The sequence below is a fragment of the Aphelocoma coerulescens genome, chromosome 19 (genome assembly GCF_041296385.1).
Source record: "Aphelocoma coerulescens isolate FSJ_1873_10779 chromosome 19, UR_Acoe_1.0, whole genome shotgun sequence".
NCBI lineage: Eukaryota > Metazoa > Chordata > Aves > Passeriformes > Corvidae > Aphelocoma > Aphelocoma coerulescens.
This window is the reverse complement of record NC_091032.1, coordinates 5,797,836-5,817,087: the sequence shown is the minus strand read 5'-3', so window position 1 is coordinate 5,817,087 and position 19,252 is coordinate 5,797,836. Positions and strand designations below refer to the sequence as shown.

The following is a 19,252-nucleotide window of genomic DNA, read 5'->3' as shown; positions in this document are numbered from 1 at the left end:
TACTCTGGTCAATACAAAACTCATTTAATGAATTGTTGGCTAAAACTGTCAGACGAGGGACAAATAATCATTTAGTGTTACATGCAACAGATGTTACTCATACCACAGAACTTCTACAGAAAAGCAGTTTCCACCTACATCCTTGGTACAAACCAGAGAATTGCTTCAGTAGTAATTGAAATATTATTTTTGTGAATTCAATCTCAAAACTCGCTTTGCTCAACGGAAACACTGCTCGTTTCACAGTCGAGTTTCTCCTTAGTGTTTAAAATCCACTTACAATGGAAGTGTCTCTCTGACATTCATGTTTGAGAAAGAAAATGCTAAAAGTAGTTAAATTAGTTCTTTAAATAAATGGGTATGCAGTTGGAATTCTTCATATTTTGAACTGACAAGGGCAAGAAGCAGCACAGCACCAATTACAGAAAGTAGCTGAACCCACACATCTCAGTGTCACACAGTCTGAAACACAAGTATTTCATTTTCCAAATCACATCGACCTTTTAAATTAAACTGAAAACAATACTGCTACCACTTCTCAGTCTAAAAACTAAAACCAGATCTCTTAATACTCCTCTATCCCCAGCAAGTTTGCTGGGAATTTTGTTTGTTCATTTTTAAAGCAAGGACACTTCTGCCTGCCAAGTTCAACACAAAGTATTTGGTTTAAGATTTGAAGACAGAAGGCACTTTTAACATTCAGCCTTAGAATACTGAGTGCAGAAACAACATGTACAATTTTGTTCCTTTTGTTTAAATCTGCAATTTAATTTTTTCCCCCCCCCAATTAGTTCTTAGAAAGAGCAATGATAGCACTATATCACATTTCATTTTCAGGAGCACATTGACTTACTTATCCCATTAAACAGGTTGCCCTTCCAAGAGATCTTATGTGTGTGTGTCAGGCCTAAAGTTCATTTCCCAATATAGCACAAACCAAAGATCCTGACCAAGATCAATTAAGGAACTGCTTTTTCAGTGCACTGCTTGGTTATCCTGCTCACTCAGTGGTTTCCACTGCAAATTGCAATTACTGCAGCATTCATAGAACATCAAACATTAGTAACACTGGCTGGCTGACCACAGCTTAAAATGAAACAGCTCTGCATGGAAATGGAGTCCTTTCAAAGAACACTTAATACACCAACCCCCAATCTGCAAATCAGCTTTTCATTGACCACATGAAGCTATTTTCGTTCTGTACAGAAATTAATGAGGTTGTCATTTAATCAACATACTTCAGGTTTCAGCTTTAATTCCATTTTTGTTACTGGAGACAAAAAAAAAAAAAAAAAAAAAAAAAGAAAAAAAAAGGAGAAAAAAAAAAGAAGAAAAAAATGGAACCAACCCCAAGCATCATTCTTGTGAAAGCACAACAGTGAGAGCAGCAACTCCATGTTCTTTAGAGGTCACTTCTTCCCTCGTGTCAGTCGACTCCAAGCTGAACCCTCTGACAGCTCCTAACCAAACCCATGGGACAGTGAGTTCTCCAGGGATGAAACCAAGAGTTCTAATTTTATTTACAGCATAAGTCCTAGTCAAATCTAAGTCCATCAGCTAAAAAAAAAAAAAAAAAAAAGAAAAAAAAGAAAAAAAATACACATACTGTAAACATGGCAACATTAAATATGGTGATGCTAGTCTAGAGTATTTCATTTCATGATCACATCTTGTTATACCTGAATTTATATACAGGATATTTTATAGCAAGTGTTACCCACTTCACAAGTGGAAGGGGAAGAGAGAGAGAGAGTGTCTAGGTTTTGCTGTGGCTAAAACTCCTTCAAAGTAAAGTTAAAGCTTGTCTTTGATTGTTATAGAGCTTTCTTTCATAACCACATTTAAACTGAAGATTAGCACAGAGAAATTATCTGGGGGGCCCTTGAAATTTATAATTCAAAATTTCCGTTATGATTCTCGGGGGGGGGGAGGGGGAAGTGTCTGATATGGAGAATAAAAAAATTACTGCAAAATAAACTTAATGGAAGTTGGGTCTTCAGACTGTCAGTCAAAAGTTCCAACAGGGGTTATTCCTGTTTGGGTTGGAGTTGCCTCTTCCAGGCCTCGTTCAAATAAACTAGTCGTTTGTAGTTGATGATAAAGAGAATGAAGTTCAGCAAATATGTGAGCACGCAGACAATGCAAAATTCCTTCAGCACGAAGTACAGAATGTATGCCAAGTACAGTGACCCTACTACAGACACTATGGAGGATGTCATGAGGATTAGAGCTGCTACTGCACTTGCTGTCATACCTGCAACAAGAGAGAGAAAGTTACTCATGCCTCTCCACACAGAGCAAAACTGAATTCAAACTCAGCCACTCAGTTACACAGAACTCTGTTTAAAACACCACGGTTGAGAAGTGGGTATTTGGAGGGGAGCATCTACAGCTCTGTCTGACAGCCCTGTGATAAGGAGTGTGTGTAGTATGAACCATCCTCATATTCCTGAGTTATAGGAAAATTATTGGTCAAGTTATTTCTGTCGAGATTAACAACTTTATAGCAAACCAGAGAGTTACCAATAAATAGATATACATTACATCTCATGCACTTTTTTGCCTGCTCTCTCCATTACTCCTGCAAAACCTGCTCATTCCATTTTTATTCCCTCTCTTTTCCACCATGCAATCCAATGCCAAATATACTGGAGTGAAAATACCAGCACAGAAACTGTCTTCACACTTGTATTATTAATAGCATATCAGGAGAAAATGCAATTACTCTTGTTATCAGTTGGGTTTTTAAGCCCTTTGGACTCATGTATCATTAGAGTGGTGCTAAAAAAACCCAAGATATAAAATCGGAAGCATTTATCTGCTTTCTTGCAGATTGTGCAAGGCATGTTGCTCTCCTCCTTCATCACCACAGCCCTGCTTTATACTTTAGGCTCTGAAGTGAAAGAATACTTACCAAGTAGCATTTGTAGTATATAAAACACGAGGCCAAAAACACTGTTTGACTGATTTATTGCACTGTCCTTTCCAAAGATGGAACCCAAGAGACCGAATCCTCGACCCCATCTGTAAAACAGGGAAACTCATTAACTCTTATTTGGGCACCTATTGTTTTACACAAGATTTTCAGTTCAGGGCTGCTGGGAAAAGCAAAGGACACACATCCTGCCATGAGCTGTGTGGAATTCTGGAAAACCAAGCAGCTTGCAACAGGGGGAGCACTGGGCACAGCTTTATCCCACACCTTGCTGAATAAAGCTGTTTGACACACCAGGAACTACCGAGTTCACACAGCTGCAATTTCACTGGACAGCACCTCTGCTTCCCAGGGCTGTAGTTTGGAGCTGTTTTGTCAAATAAACACCTCCTTCCCCCACTGACAGCTTTAGCAGCTCTCTGCACCACAGCAAATTGGACACAAGGTCACTACAAAGCCGAGGGAAGATGGTACAAGTGGTAAGGATTTGTTCACCTCGCTGGATCAGAGCAGGAGAATCAGGACATAAATTTGTATCTCAGCTGCTCCTCAGTCTAACAGCTCAGGAGGAACCCAAATCTGTCAAGCACACAAGCTGAGGATGGCACCATCACAAGATCCCCAGCCCTCGTTTGTTGGAGCTCTTGCACACTGTGACACTTTGAACCAACACCTGAATCCACCACAAAGTGACTTTCAACTTTCTAGTGATAAGGCAGAAAGCAGCACAAGCCCTACAAAACCGCTGCTGCAGGAAGGAGGATGAAAGATTAAATTAGCAAATGTATTTGTGCCAGAAACCATTAATTCGATGCCCCAAGGCAGATCATGCCATTATTTGTAAAAGCAAAGTGAGGACCCTATTTATTAGTGTTACTTGAAAAGATGAAGTTATTTTACTACTTCAGTTAACAGGTAATTTAACTCACAAGAGCACACTGGAATATCTGCCAGCAGATTTTTGGAGCACCAAGCCAAGCACCACACAAATGCTTCACATTACCAGGTTAACTGAGCAAGGTAAAAAAGTGCCATTCCTCATTCTGCTGCAGCAGAAAACTCCAAGGAAAATGCAGTTTTCAGGAAGTTTCTTGTCCTAGAGGCAATGGCCCTGCTGGATCAAGATACCACTCAGGTTTGTTCCTGTGGCAGGAAGGTTGCTGGTGTAACTCACTACACCTGGGACCTGCCACCACAAGCAGTTTTCTCACAGAAAGAGGTACTGCAATAAGGACAATTTAATATCATCTCCAAAATACTTTCTAGTCTCACAGCCATCTGTGCTAAACGCATTTAAACTCATAATTTTAATTGCAGACTAAGTCTGAATTCACTATTAATACTCTTGTGCTCTTCTCCCCAAGAAACCCAGCAGGTCCCAATTCCTAGAAAGCAGATTTACTGTATAAACAGTCAAAAATTAAACATACTTTCAGCTAGTTTGGTCTCAAATCTTTTAAAAGTGGAACTTCTATGACAAAATTAAGCTTCAAGGCAGCACAGACAGTGCTTTTCCAGGGGACAGAGTCTCAGCATCCCAGAGCTGCCACACATGGAGTTGCAGGGAAGAGCAGTGCAGAACTGTCTGGCTCCCTGCTCTCATCCCAGGACAACTCTGAGGCTATGGGAATTACAAAGAATTACAAAGAATCTCAGTTATGACAAATTTTCCTCCCACACCTTGAATGCTATCTGAATTTTAAGTGAGAACTGTTAATTTTTTAGCCTTCCTTTGATAAGATGCTCACAGCACATGCAACAATTGTCTTGTGCTGTCCAATTTGCAAAGGCCAAATTAAAGAGCCACACAGATATATTAAAGGAATTATCATTTTTACATTTAATAGTCTATATTTATTTTTCTGTATTACTACATTTATAGATGCTTCAGCTTGCCATCCACAGGTTCAGTTTCTTGTTCTGGTCTCCAAGTGAGAATTCTTTGCAGGGTGACATTAAAGTGATTTGAACACACTCAGGCTTTCCTGCACAACCCAAAGTGTGCAAAGGTTCAGCATCAACCTAACTCCAAATAACTGGGGGATGCTGAATCCCTCCCCGACGTGAGTGCTCTCACCTCTGATGCTCAGCACATCCTGTGGTGTCTGAGAGCAAACTCGAGCTTAAAATATCAGAAATTTCCTTTTACAGAAGCTGACCCTGCAGTTATTCTGCAAGAGAATAAAATGTTGCTGGTGGAAGGATAATGAGTTCCAGCCCTTCCTGAGAGTCAGAGTCCCGGAGTGATCTGTGCAGAGCTGCAAGGTCAGAGCACAGGGAAAGCTTTTTCCACATGCAAGAGTTCAGTAAGTGTCTTGTTGGCCTTGTAGCAGCTTTGAGGACACCAAGTATTAAATTTCAGCCCATGGAGTCCAGGTCTAATCTCACATCTTATTCCACACACTTGGAGACAGCTAAGCAGCTTGGGGTTTAACATGGAGCACTTTTCCCAGCCATATAAGGTTTGGAGTGGGAACAAGTGTTCTGCATCAAACTGAAAAGCAAAGTATTTAAACTTGATATATTTACTTTTTATACTCCCTTTCCCATCTCATTTCCCTACTGAAAAGTCTAAATCGTGTCCTAATTTTATTAAGGTTGTTGTAAACCCCACAATGAACCAGGAACTTTTGCAAGCGGAGGAAGGATAAACACTGAGTAGATAATGTTCCTTTTCACACCAAACTCAGGTGTGAATTGCCTGATTTATGAGAATTTTGAAAGTCTAAAATAATATGGCAAACAAATAGCAAGAATAAAATCCTAACAGCATGATAAGCTTCAAAAAATAAACACAGAACTCTTTCATGTAATCTGCCTTTTACAAAAAACCCTAATTTACAAGAAGTGTTATTAACTCGCATCAATTTGTTTTTGGATACAGAACGCTGAACAAAACGACCTGCAGTAATTACAGAGCTGCTTGCACAGCAAGATAAAAGCACAGCCCCATTTCACCAAGTTTTTCCTGGTACTGAGTGGTGGCTCCCATCCCTGAGGATCAGGAGTTCCGTGCTGAGATCCAGGTCGAAGTCACTCGAGGTGACTCAGAGCACTCTGACAAACACACGAGCCAAACCCACTTTCACCACACCCAAGTTTCGCTCCTATTAAAAAATAAAAAGCAATCTGAACTAACTACAAGGAACAGACCTTTAAGATGTCTTTGTAACTCAATTTCCCTCCCTATCTGCATGTACAACTCTGAATGTTCTTTAAAAAGTTAAGTAATGATTCAAGAAATCCAAGATAAAGTGTTTCATCTACTTTCCCAGCATCTAAAATGGAACACTACAGTGATTTTCAGTCCAATGTGCACTATCTTATTGAAAGTTATTATCCACCCTCTAAACAATGCCCCTTTTGGTTTGAGGTACTTCTCAAAGCTCAGCACTGTTGCACTTTTAGAAGTTTAAAGCAGTATTTGTGTGCAATTGCTACTTCTTAACAGGAAGAAAAAAAGAACTGAGGTCACTGTAACCCACAAGTGACAGACCTCCAATAAAATCTTACACTTTTAAATAATTTAAAACTCTTTTGCACAATTATGAACATCCTCTGTGTTCCAGAACAGCGTATTAGGGGAGACACTTGAAACATTTTAGCATAATTTAGCAGAAAAAATGCTAAAAGGGAACCCAAGAACCTCATTTAGTCCCCCAGCATCTCAAGTATTTTAGAAGACAAGCAAACAACCTTCCAGTTTAACAAGTTAAAAGCTATGAGTTATCAGCATTGGCTCAAAAAGCAGCAGAATTCCAAGCCTGCCAAACACACCAAGTCAAACAAACAAAACAAAAAGTGTCTGTTTAGCCAGGAGCTGGATTAGTGTCCCATGCAGTCCCGGTAAGAAATGCTGGAGTGTTTTTGTAGCCAAGCCCCAGCTCTGACAGTTACCTGCAGATGTTTTAAACAGTTTTGCCAAAGACACCATTCCCGGAGATGCTTTCCTTGGCCTCCCACTAAGGATCAGCTTAAACTTCTGAACTGGGGTTTCACCTGCACCAACACTTGGCAGCCTCCCCTGAAGCCTTCCAGGATGGACCAGATGCTTTGTGAGCACTTCTGACCTCAACAACCACCCCTGGTGATGACCAGAATCACATCCCCTCAATTTCACCTGGAAACCCCTTTAGTTTTTATGGCCAGAACTGAACTAACCCCTGGAAATTCATTTGAACATGGAAAGAACTGTACTGGATGAGGGCAGGCCCTGCAGCAGATGCCTTGAACAAAGCACACAATTCCCAGGTCACATTCCAGCGTCCTTAAGGAACGTTAGAAAATTCAATCAAATCCTTCAGGGAACCAGATTATTCCAAGGCATGTCTGATCCAACATCTCTGCATTTGTGCAGCAGCAGCTTTGCCAACACAATTCTCTCTCTCAGGTGTTGGGTTTAGTGCAATGAAAAGGGCAAACAATTTTTTAAATTCTGTACTCAGAAAACTGCAAGAAAAGAACTCAAGTTAGGGTTTTTTTTGGGTAGCAGGAGGTTACTAAAAGCCTCTCATTTCAGGATTATTTATCATCCCTTACCACTTTGTAACCCCAAGGAAACAATAAATCTGATTTTCTAAAAAGAACAAAAAGGCTTCACTTGACAAGTGATGTGCACATTTCCTTAAGCACCACTGGACTTCTGAGATAAATTCTGGTCCAGAGTGAAAGTTCTCAGAGGGGAGCAGAGCTCACACCCTGCTTTCAGTGAAAAGCTCATATAAAGGTCAAAGGATCTGGAGCATGTTGAGAAACTTTGGTGCAACTTCTTTCCAGCTTCACTAGAGGATTTTGGATTAAACCTAATTCATGGTTTCAAGGCCACTCAAACAGTTTTAATAAATGAAGTAAAAGCCTTCAATTAGAAGCCACAAGAAAGAAGATTAAAAATTGCCATTTGTAAATCTGCCAGGAGTGCTCCAAAATGTTGATGCACTTAATTTCACGTTGAAATCTATTAGCAGTATTTAGCATAACCAAATGAGATTTTGTTCTATACATCCTCCAGCTCTACTTCAGAAACAGTCTGTGAAAAATCTCAGTGTCTAGATCAGCAAAATCTTAAGCAGACAGTGGGTAATTATTTTATAGCAGCTTTTACAGAAGCACTGGCTATTCAAGCTACAAGCCAACAGCACTGATTCCTTCTACATAATCTTTTCTATTAAGCTACCATAAAGGAAGCCCAAGTTTGAATTAAAGGCACTTTGTTAAATTTACTTTGCACCAGGCAAAAGAATTTTTAGCCCTATTGCAAATTCCAGACAAGCTGGAAATTATATATATATGAAAAGCAAAAATAAACATGTTTGTGTGAGCACTGTAAGGATGGAAAATAAGATTCCCATAGCAAGGGCACTGCTGTGTATTGTAAAAGATGTGCCTCAGTCACTAAGTGTTGTACCAGTATTAAATCATCCAATTTCTACTAGAAGGATGGGGGAAAAAAACCCACTTGAGTTATCAGCTTCTGCAGCTTTAAGAGCAACTTTAAAACTCAAAGCTGGTTTCTACCAGCATTCCTGAAACACCTTCCCTCTGCTGCACATGCTCTGGATCCTCCCTGCTCACACCCTAAGCCTCTGCTCCCTGCCTCCCCATGCTGTGCCAGTCCTGGGTCCTGTTTGCACAGTGCCAGCCCAGCTGGGGACAAGGGACAGAGCACCTTGGCTCCCAGGGCAGGGTTTCCCTTCAGCAGAGCAGTGACTGTGGGTCTCCCTCCCTTCCCCTGTGGCGCTGAATTTGTCTCCTCCAATTTCTCCCTGCCCAATTCCAAACCAGAGATCTTCCAAGCTTCCCTCAGACAGCAAACCAGTGAATCCAGAATCACTGAAGAAGCCCTGTTACACCTCCTAACACCTTATATCAGTCACTAACACTGGCAGCTGAAAACCTCAAACATATCTGAATATTTATCTGCAGGTACAGCAATAAAAAAAATCCTGGGATATCAGGAATTTATTATTATTAATATAAATGATAACTGCTACATAATGTTCTTCACCTGGAATTAAGCAAACTTGACAGACAAGTTTACAGAACTGCTCCACAACAGAGCTCAGTGGGAACCCGGTTAAACATCAGGTTAGGGAGGTCTGGGAAGTTTTCTCCATGTCCCATTTCCTTGGACAATGGGGTTGTTCTTGTCAACTTGATAAAGATGCACCAGAACAGTTCTAGCAAGGTGTGCTCTGTGAAAAACCAGCACGGGGCAGTTTTACCCGCAGTTCTTAGAGCAATTCACACCCACTCTGCAGAGGAATGAGCTCTACACCAGCACAATCTCCACAGCTCTGATGGCAAAGCAAGCAAAGAGAGGTGTAAATTCACTATTTAAAGTGATTTCTGAATGTGAGTAGAACCACACAATAATGCTACACACAGGTCACCCTTTCAGACCTGCCCACAACACACACCAAATGTAACAGGCATTTTCAGGAACTACCAGGTGAGTATTTTGGTGCATCCACCAGAAAACACAAGGTGGACAGGCAGCTTGGTCTTGAGGAAGGTGTCCCTGCCCATGGCACGGGAGCTGGAACAAGATGAACTTGAAGGTCCCTTCCAACCCAAACCATTCTGTCACATCAGACTTCTTCAGAACTTTTCAGAGTGCCTCAAACACAAGACACCAATCCAAGACCTTGCCCATGAGCATAAAGTTCACAACACGGAATTCCTAAAATATCAATTCCATCCAGATTCTCAAAATGGTATTTTGACTCGAGAACTACTTCAGCAATCAGCTAAAGATCAATATTGACTGTTGCCAAACCTCTTCACTGACGCAGCTGCAAATATTGCTAAAGATATGCACGTGCCCTTTGCTCGTTTGTGCTGCTGTCTTGAGGCTCTGTCACAGTGGGTACAGCATTAATTAATGCATGCCAGGCTACAAAACCTCCTTCAAAAACACTAATTTGCCCTGCAGGAACCTCCAATTCACCAAGACAGAAAGCAGAAATGTATTAGAAGACTCCAAAAGCTCTCAGAGCATGCAAAAGACCAAAGCCAAAGGCTCTGGGTCTCTGCATTACTACTTAAAGGTCACATTTTATTTCAAGCTTAGCATGACCTGTATGACTTGAAATGCGTTTTATTACTTTAATTCCATCTGTGAAACTACAGCAAGACCAAAACTATTTTTCAGGAACTGCTACTAGTCTGTTTCATTATAAATAAAGCCATTCTTGCCACTTAATTATTCTCAAATATAAGACAGCAATTAATTTCAAATAAATGCAGCCACTGCCAAAGGAAATGTTAGGTATTGCCCTAATACCTGCCCTTATTAGCCACTTCTTAACAGTTTTTATTTTTAAACTATTTCATGAACTTTCTCCTTGATAAAAACTTGAAATATGCTGACCATTCATGTTTTGGGTAAGGGATACTGGGAAGGTATCTCTCCAACATAATGTTCTGCATGAGTCAGGCTCTGATAGGAGATTTTCTGTGCTCCTCCCTCTGCATGCTGGCAGTCTTTACATTTCTGTTCTTCTTTTTGTGCCAATCCCAGATCTGGCTTAAAAGCAAGACTTGGAAATACCAACAGCTGGTGAAAAAAACTCCGCCCAAAATACCAGAAAGTCAGCTCAGGAAGGAATAAATGGATTTATTCTAATTATTCTATGCATTTAAAATTAATCCTACCAGCATTAAGTGCTTTTTAAAGTTCAGCCCACTCTTGGAGTCAAAACTCAAGATGTGAAGATTGTAACATTCCAATTCCATCAGCAAATCCAGCTTAAATAAAAAGTCATACAACCCAATGAACCATCTAAAAGCCAAGGTAGAAACAGAAGTTTCTCACCCAGTTAACTCTGCAGAGTTAACTGTAATAATTAGCTCATCAACTAATTTCTGACTGTCAGTGTAACAGCTTAATGAGCAAAGAAACATGAAAGTTAAATCTGAAAAAGCTGGAACACAAGATTGAAACTCTACTACCCCAGTGGAATCTAAAGTGTGGTTAAAAGTTCCTTTCAGAAATCAAGTTCCTGAGAAACTTTGGAGATGTGGGAACAAGGAACATTCACTTGGAGAAAGTGAGAGAGAACAATGGATGGGGAGCTGTGGCAACATGGAAAATAAGATTAATTTATTTCCAAGTTTAATGCCTTGCCCTCCGGCCTTACTTTTAAAGCAAAACTCCCCCTCTGTGTCCTGCACAGCCTGGAAAGCAAATTCTTCTCCAAATATGGATTCACTGAACAGAACTTGCACGTTCCTTTTCCACAAACTCCTTTTACCACCTGCTCCAATGATCACGAGCTCTCCTGGCATTTGCAATGCTTCACTCCAGGCATGATTCTCCTAGCAACTGCTGGGAGATTTTAGTGCATTTTATCCCTAACTCTTCACATTATCATATAGAATTCCTACAGTAAAGGATTTCCAGGTCTTACTCAACGTGTCAGCTGCAGCATTGCTAATGAATGCTGTAATTACTGAGCATGATTCCATAATTAGAAATAATTCCAATTATATCTTTAGGTAACTTCCTTCTCCCCAGCCTTCAGTAAACACGGGTCAAAACTGTAACATCAAATTCCCTGTCACAACAGCAGCATCTGTGCAACATCAAAAAGCTGTTGGAGGACCAATTCTATACAAAACCAGGCTACTTAATACTTAAATCTTTGTTATTCTCTTTTTTACCCCTGTATGTGTAATCAAAGTTAAATTACTCATAAGACTCAGGTGGTTTAATGTCAATAGCCTAAGCATAATTTAATTGATGTAATTTTAATTTATCTGGTGAGTTCATTGAAGTCTCCTCCCTAGTTAGATCCAAACTTTGCATTTCAGGACACTCCCCAACCAGAGATATGAACAAGCACCTTCACAAACTAAAGATGACCTGAGACAGACAGAAAAGCAGAGTTGAAGCTTTGACTCAATCACAACATCATGTGGCCAGAGATACAGATCTCTGTCACATAATCCCACTTCTGTCACCATAGAAGAGGTTTTAAGAACAAGAGTTCCCTGGATGTTTTGCCTCAACAATTTCACAGCTCCTAGCTTGACAGAGTATGGGAACATTCTCCAAACTGGCTTGTTATGATGATACAGCAAGTACCTCTATAAAAACTGTTACAGCTTTTGCACAGGTTGCAGTGAGAGGGGGAAACAGTAAATCTCAAGTACTCATTCAGCTGAAGACACTAACATGATTAGAACAAAATTCTCCTTAAAAAAAAAAGAAAGTATTCAATACATAGACTTGCCCAAGAACCAAATTTATACACTGACTCTCCTAACAGAAATAAGAGCCCTTGGCCTTTAGAAAACAACTGCTAAACTGGCTGGACGTCTGCAAAGTAAGTCAGGATTTGGACTGGGCTTTTGCTGCAGAGGCATCCAAGTCTCCCTTGAATGAAGCACTTCCTCTGTATCACAAAAGCATCTCCTGTGCTGCCAGAAGACATCCCAATAAAAGCGCAATACAAATACTGCAATTAAAACTAACAAAGCACACCACCTGCAACTGGACTTGTTTATGTTACTCATAACCACTACTCATAGCGACAGCACTTCACTCTAAGGAGCCTTTACCACTAAAACGCCTGTCACTCCACCTAATTACCATTGATTACAACACAGCAACTGCGGGTGCCTCACCCTCCAGCCCGTAGTGATCCCGAAAAACCCCGCTCCCACAGCGGCCCTGCAGCGATGGGGCTGCCCCAAACCGGGAGCGCTGACCCCCGCCCCAGACTGCCCCGACCCCTCCGTGCCCCCGCCCGGCCCGCACCCCCTTCGAGCACCGGCCCGGGCCCCCAGCACCCCCCGAGAACCGGAGGCAGCGCTCCAGGTCCCGTCCCCACCGCTCCCGCAGCCCTCAGCCCCTTCCGCCGGCGGGGGCGGCGGCGGCTCCCACCCGCGCCTCACCTGGAGGTGATGGCGGCGGAGCAGCGCACCCGCTCGCTGAGGTCGCACAGGGCCTGGTAGTGGCTGTCGCGGCCCTTTTCGCGCTCCAGGTGGCAGGCGTACAGGGAGAGCAGGATGCCGGCGGCGCACACGGCGGACCGCGCCACCCGCTCCCAGCGCGGCACCGACACCCGCAGCAGGACGGGCGCCGCCATCTTGCCCCGTCCCTCCGCCTCAGCCCGCGACGCGCGCCCAGCGCCGGCCCGCCCCGCGCACGCGCGCGCTCCCCTCATTGGCCCGCCGCGCACGCGCGCGCGCCCCTCATTGGCCGGGCGGGCGGGCGCGCCACGGCCCCCCCCTCCCCCCCCCCGCCATGGCCCCGCCCCCCCGTCCGCTCGCGCCGGACGTGGCGCCTCGCGACAACGTCACGTCAGGCCTGGGCGGGGGAGGGGCGCGGCGTAGCGCCCCCTGGCGGCCGCCGGGAGGCCCGGCAGAGTCCCCTCACGCCCCCGCCCCGCCTGATTCCAGCAGGAAAATGGGCTTTTCCTCACGTTTTTGGTTTTGTTTTTTTTTTTTTTTTCCCTCAGACCTGGGACGCGGGAGAAACTGAGCAGTTCCGGAAAATGCGGAAAAAAAAAAAAAAAAATCTTAGCGGCTGACCTGACCCTCGGGGATGATGTGTCACTTCACCGGAGCTAAGGTGATGTGAGCCTCAGCCCCGTTCTCCTGGTGTTTTTCCATGATTTTTGGACAGAATGAGCCGAACTCCCGCATCCTGCAGACACACAGCGTTCACCACGAGATTTCCTGGGATGTGCAATTTGGATAAACGATACGAGATGCGTATCAGAAGTTTGTTTTTCCTAGCGCACACCACAGCCTGGTGCTCCACTTGGCTCGGGAACAGCTGCTGATGGATTCCCCCAGGGCTCGGGAGATTTACGCCTTGCGCTTGAGCAATGGGATTTCATGACTTGTTTCCCAGATCTGGGATCGCATTCCGTCACTCTGGGTCACAATAAAAACGGACACAACCCAAAATCAGGGCTGGATCTTCTCTCTTGCACACGTTTCTATCAAAAGCATCGACACCTGTCTGGCGCTTAAATAATAACTTAATCCCTGTGGTGTACCCACACAAAAGTCATGGCAGCTGGGAAAAAACCAATCTTTGTTCGCTGTAAACATCACCACAACCACTATTATTGCTGATTTTCGGGATGGCCACCGGCTACTCGTTCTCTTGCCCTTCCCAAAATCCTTGTGCCTTGTGGGCATCAGCAGATGCGAGGGTGAGCCGGTACAAAAGGGAGCTCTGGAGTCTTCCCAAGGAAAGCAGGAGAACAAAGCACAATGGCAGCATTCATCCCGCCGGCAGTGCCATCCTGCCCTCATTGTTCTGCAAAACAAAACAAATCCAAGAGGGACGCGGCGGCAAAATGACTTCAAGCGTCAAGAATCCCTCTGCCAGCTAACCTATGACAAGAACAAAAGAAAAGAAAAAAAAAAGAGAAAAGGGAAAATTGAAAACTATTAATTAAAAAGCATTGAGAAAAGCACTCATTAAGAAACGAGTTGCTCGAACTCTAGAAAAGCAAAATTATAACTCCTGCTTTCCATGCCGTGATTTGCTTTCAGTGGGAACAAGGGACAATGGGAAAGGAGTGGAGATGACCGAGAGGGAAGAGGGTGACCAAAAAAGAAATAACAGATGTACTAAAGCACGAGGAAAAGAAATCACCCTCTCCCATACATTTATAGCCCGGCCCTTAAATAAGATGAGGTTCAGTCAAAGCTTTTCTTTTTGATAAAGCAAATGGACACGTGGGATGTGTGTCCCTGGAAGGAGCAGCGGTGGAGGAGCGGGGCTGAGCTCTGCCCTGCCCTGCCAAACTCCGGAGCCATCTGTGGGCATCCCGGGCCAACCGCAGGGGAGAAGGTGCCAGCTCTGCAGTGAATTACTGCCTGTCTGGAGTGCTCCACTCATAAAGCTTCGCAAAAAAAAACCCAAACCCAAACCGGGGGAGCAGCCAAGGTGGAGAGAGGCCAAGAACCAGGGAGAAGAAGCTCTGAGGGACGAGCTCCTGCAGCAAGACCAGCAGTGTGAGCTGATGGAGATGTCCCTGTTCTGAACGTGATTTAACATTTTTATTTATCTCCTAATAACTCTCACATCAGCAGCTGCTTTTCTGAGCTGTACTTCTGCTCTATAAACTCACAATATTAGCACTTCTTTCACAACAGTTACATCCCCTGATGTAAAAGATGTTGAAATGCCTGGTCTTTCACCTCCTTTGTAAGTGAAGGAACTGTGAACAAGCAAATTTTTTGTCATGAATTATCACAACTGTTGACTGTGGGATCCCATATTATTGCTGCTGTGTATAGAAACAGCTTGATTAATACAAGAGTTAATAAATTCATTTAAAAATTCATTTCTCCAAGTAGACAGTGTCTCTAAAGCAAGGAGACTCAGCCCCTGGGTGGGGATGAGGTGGCAGGAGGGACCCTTGCTTCTTTTTTGGGGTGAAAATCACAGAATCACAGAATGGTTGGGGTTGGAAGGGACTTCTGGAGATCATCCAAGGTAGGGTCACCTGGAGCAGGTGGCACAGGAACACATCCAGATGGGTTTGGAATGTCTCCAGAGAGGGACACTGCAGGCAGGTTCCAGAGCTCTTTCTCCTCAACGTAAAGTTCTTTCTCATGTTGAGGTGAAACTTGTTGTGTTTTAGTTTATGGCCATTACTCCTCGTCCTGTTGCTGGGCGTCACCAAAAAGAATCTGGGATGGTCCTCTGGCACCCCTTGGAGATATTTCTATGGAATGATGGGATCCCCCCTCAGCCCTCTCTGCCCCAGACTGAAATCTAAAATGTGAAACTCCACTGAAAGGCTGAATTCCGAAGGGCTTTACGGAGGCTCCTTCTCCACAGAGAACATTCCTCTGAAGGCTGGAACACTTTCATTGCGATTTAGGTGTTTATTTTGACTAAAAGTCCCACACAGACGGCGGTCTATCGCGATTTGGATGTTTATTGTGACTGAGGATCCTACAAGGGCGGGTTTATCGCGATTTAGGTGTTTATTGAGACCGAGAACCCTGCACGTGCATATTCATCCCAATTTAGGGGTTTATTGTGGCTGAAGGTGCCGCAGACGCAGGTTTATCGCTATTTATTGTACACCGATGGCTCCCCAGGCGCGGCTTTAACCGCCGTTTAGGTGTTTATTTATTTACCGCTTATTTATTCTAGGTGCTTATTTACTTACAGCCTACTTATTGTAGGTGCTTATTCATTTACCGTTTATTTATTGTGGGCGCTTATTTATTTACAGTTCATTTATTGTAGGCGTTTATTTATTCACTCCGCGGCGCCTCAGGCGGGCGGAAGGGGCGGGGCCTCCGCGCAAGCCCCGCCCCGCGCGCGGCGTTCCGGAAGTGACGCAGCCCGCGGTGACCTTCAGAGGCGGCGGGCGGCTGTCGGCTCAGGCCGTGCCTCTCGGCGCTTCCTCCGCTTCCCTCCGCGCCGCTCGCTGATTCCTCCCGCTCCCCTCTCCGCCGCCATGCCCAGGGGCAGCCGCAGCCGCACGTCCCGCGTGGCTCCCCCCGCCAGGTGAGGGCCGCCGGAGCCCCCTTGCTTTCCTCTCCTTCCTCTCGCCCCCGCGCAGGCCGCGGCGGCCTGGCTGCCATTGTGCGGGCGGGTGACGCACTGGGGTGGTGGCGGTGCCCGGCTGGTTTGAACTGAGGTGGCTTTGGGTTAGTTGGACGGCTGGGGGGGGGGGGGGGGGGGGGGAACGGAAGCGCGTCTGCTCGGCCGCAGGGCCTGGATGTCAACGCCTTGTTAATCAACCGCTTTTGGGTCATATTTTATTTTTCCCCAAAGAGCACAGCCCTATGTGAGCTGGGGAATGACCAGGCTTTAAAACAGGCGGAAAGAAGCGTGTAATCCTGACCCTGTCTTGCATAAGCCGCTCACCAGAACACGGAGTTCATGCCTTCAGAGTGTAGCAGGGGTGTCTGTAATCCCAGCGTGATCCTCGGGGCCTTTCTGTGCAGCGCCACGAGTTGCGCTGGCGGTCCCTGTGTGTCCCTCCCAGCTCGGGACATTCTGTGCTGGAACAGTGAACTCCTGGCCCTGCAGCCACGTGGCTCCTGCCCGGCGTGGTTTGGACTGACGATGATGATGATAATGAAGTGAGGTTTTTCTTTGTGTCATTGCAGCCGGGCACCCCCGATGAGAGCCGCGTCTCCATCGCCGGCTCCTCGGGCCTCTGTCCCCGCAGCGGCTCCGCCTTCTGCCGTGGCGGCCCCGGCGCCGAGGCAGCCGGGACTGATGGCCCAGATGGCCACCACTGCTGCCGGGGTGGCCGTGGGCTCGGCCGTGGGACACACCATCGGGCACGCCATCACCGGAGGATTTAGTGGAGGGGGCAGCTCCGAAGCTGCCAGGCCTGATATCACTTACCAGGTGAGGGGAAGCACAGCTGGACACCGACTGATGGGCACAGTTCATTTGGAAGATCAGCTGCACGTGCTAGAGCCTTAAACACCACATCAATCATAGCTGGGGTACTTAAAGTCTTTACATAGTCTATAGACTATATATATATATATAAAACCATGTATAGTCTGCAACTACAGACTGAATCTCCAAGGTAACTCACCATGAGTAATCTTAATTTGAGTTCAGAGGGATTCAAGAGTGATGCGTGCTAGTGGCAGGATATCAGTGTTATTTTCTACTGTATTATTCCTCTGATTCAGGCAAGACTTCCATGTTCCAGGTCTGATGTTGGTGAGACCTTTACTCAGGTGCCATCCAGAGTTACCTGAGTGTATCAAAACCACTCAAGTGTTTCTAACTTCAAAAACTGCTCGGAATGTGGCATTCCACTCCTGGAAAATTACTTTGTTTTTCAGCCCTCTACTTGTTTTCCATTTAAAAATCATGAAGATTTAGACTAAAATGCAGAAAAGACATCTCGGCAGGCAGTGTGGGGGTGGTTTGGCTTCATTGGAAGGGTCCTTACAGAGCTGTTTGGTTTTTCAGGAGCCCCAGGCTGCTCAGGCTGCCCAGCAGCAGCAGTATGCTCCTTGCCAGTACGAGATTAAACAATTCCTGGAGTGTGCTCAGAACCAGACTGACCTCAAGCTGTGTGAGGGCTTCAGTGAGGTGCTCAAGCAGTGCAGGGTTGCCAATGGTAAGTACACAGTGCTGCCAGGCAACTGTTAAATGGGATAATTGGTAAAATGATCATGGGAATGATGTCCTGGGGTTTTGATCCATCTGGTGAAGGGTGGGGAGTGATGAAGGTGCTCTGAAGTCAGGTAAAGCAGCTGCTGTTCTGTTGGGCTTTGTGCTTGGTCCTGTACGTGTAGCTGGAGGTGATGGGGTGGAGAGAGGGTGAATTCCTGATGCTTTTGTGCTGGTGCGTGGATTGAAGATGACTGGAAAAGTGGCAGCAGCACATTTGGGGAATTAGCAGAGCTCTAAGGACAACAACACCATCCTGTCCTGGAAGGAAGGAGGTGGCTGTGCATCAGTGCTGATGTCTGCAGCTCAGCATATCCCAGAAAATGCATGAAGGAAGGGGGGAACACCCTGACAAATCTGTCTTATGGCAAGGAAAACCACCTTTCCATTCAAGGATCCAGAACTTACTGAGATAACTCCTTTCCTTTCAGGTTTGGCCTAAGCCTGCTTGAGGCTGCTGAAGATCATCTTGCAAGAACTGACCTACGAATGAAAACAAAAAAGCTTCAGTAATAAAGTTTAAAGCTGTCTGGTATCTCATTAGTCCATATATTCACACTCTCATCCCTGTGGCTTGACTCCTGCCATAGCTGCCTCCCATGTGATGATACAACTTCACAGCCACAATTTAATTTAGCACAAAATCGAAGAGTGAATAATAAAGCAGAATGAGCTAACGAGGGTTTAACTGGTTTTGCTGATTGTGTTGAATGTATGTAATGTGGTCTATAAATAAACTTCTCTCTCTAGAAGTACCTTGCTTTAGTTGAGTTGAGCTTTAAAGGGTGAGGAGGTGAGAATTGATTTTGGCAGGGTCTTTTGCAGCTGTTTCATCCTGTGATGGGGCTGAGCCCTGAGAGGATGGTCCTTTGGCCTTTCCCTCATTCCTGGCTCAGGCAAGTGACAAAGCCACTGCTGCTACATGAAAATAATAATCACTATTTTTAAAGTATTTACTGATGCAAAGTGCAAACCCTCCTTTTTCCATCGAAGGGAGCAGCCATGTCCTGCCTTGCTCAAATCCTTGGGGCTGATAGAGTAAACACTCTCCTGGCCATCACTGGAAAAGCCTGGATAAGCTGTGCTCCCACCAGGAAGTGTGGTGGGGAATAACCCTGCTCTGAAAAGTGCAATTCCTGTTAAAAATGCTTTCCTAGCTTGACCTGTTTTTCCTGAAGTTCTGT

The 19,252-nt window shown here is 44.8% G+C and overlaps 2 protein-coding genes across 2 annotated transcripts; one reads left to right on the top strand and one right to left on the bottom strand.

Moving 5' to 3' along the window:
- Nucleotides 1–1,340: 1,340 nt before the first annotated feature.
- VKORC1L1 (vitamin K epoxide reductase complex subunit 1 like 1) lies at nt 1,341–13,055 on the bottom strand. Its single transcript, XM_069033567.1, has 3 exons — nt 12,833–13,055; nt 2,915–3,024; nt 1,341–2,254 (listed from the first exon to the last, which is right to left on the bottom strand). The coding sequence occupies exons 1-3, from the start codon at nt 13,024–13,026 to the stop codon at nt 2,028–2,030; spliced, it is 531 nt and encodes a 176-aa protein (XP_068889668.1). The 5' UTR covers nt 13,027–13,055; the 3' UTR covers nt 1,341–2,027.
- A 3,193-nt stretch (nt 13,056–16,248) lies between these two features.
- CHCHD2 (coiled-coil-helix-coiled-coil-helix domain containing 2) lies at nt 16,249–18,820 on the top strand. Its single transcript, XM_069033406.1, has 4 exons — nt 16,249–16,427; nt 17,036–17,282; nt 17,865–18,015; nt 18,500–18,820. Exons 1-4 carry the CDS (start codon nt 16,378–16,380, stop codon nt 18,508–18,510), a joined length of 459 nt encoding a protein of 152 aa, XP_068889507.1. The 5' UTR covers nt 16,249–16,377; the 3' UTR covers nt 18,511–18,820.
- The last annotated feature ends 432 nt before the right edge of the window (nt 18,821–19,252 follow it).

What these genes read in the sequence shown, in the direction of transcription:
- VKORC1L1 (XM_069033567.1), bottom strand. Translation starts at nt 13,026, where the DNA reads ATGGCGGCGCCCGTCCTGCTGCGGGTGTCGGTGCCGCGCTGGGAGCGG. An exon ending in TCCGCCGCCATCACCTCCAG is followed by an intron (nt 3,025 to 12,832) that starts GTGAGGCGCGGG and finishes CCTGTTTTACAG; the next exon opens with ATGGGGTCGAGGATTCGGTC. An exon ending in TATACTACAAATGCTACTTG is followed by an intron (nt 2,255 to 2,914) that starts GTAAGTATTCTT and finishes CTCTTGTTGCAG; the next exon opens with GTATGACAGCAAGTGCAGTA.
- CHCHD2 (XM_069033406.1), top strand. Translation starts at nt 16,378, where the DNA reads ATGCCCAGGGGCAGCCGCAGCCGCACGTCCCGCGTGGCTCCCCCCGCC. An exon ending in CGCGTGGCTCCCCCCGCCAG is followed by an intron (nt 16,428 to 17,035) that starts GTGAGGGCCGCC and finishes GTGTCATTGCAG; the next exon opens with CCGGGCACCCCCGATGAGAG. An exon ending in GGCCTGATATCACTTACCAG is followed by an intron (nt 17,283 to 17,864) that starts GTGAGGGGAAGC and finishes TTGGTTTTTCAG; the next exon opens with GAGCCCCAGGCTGCTCAGGC.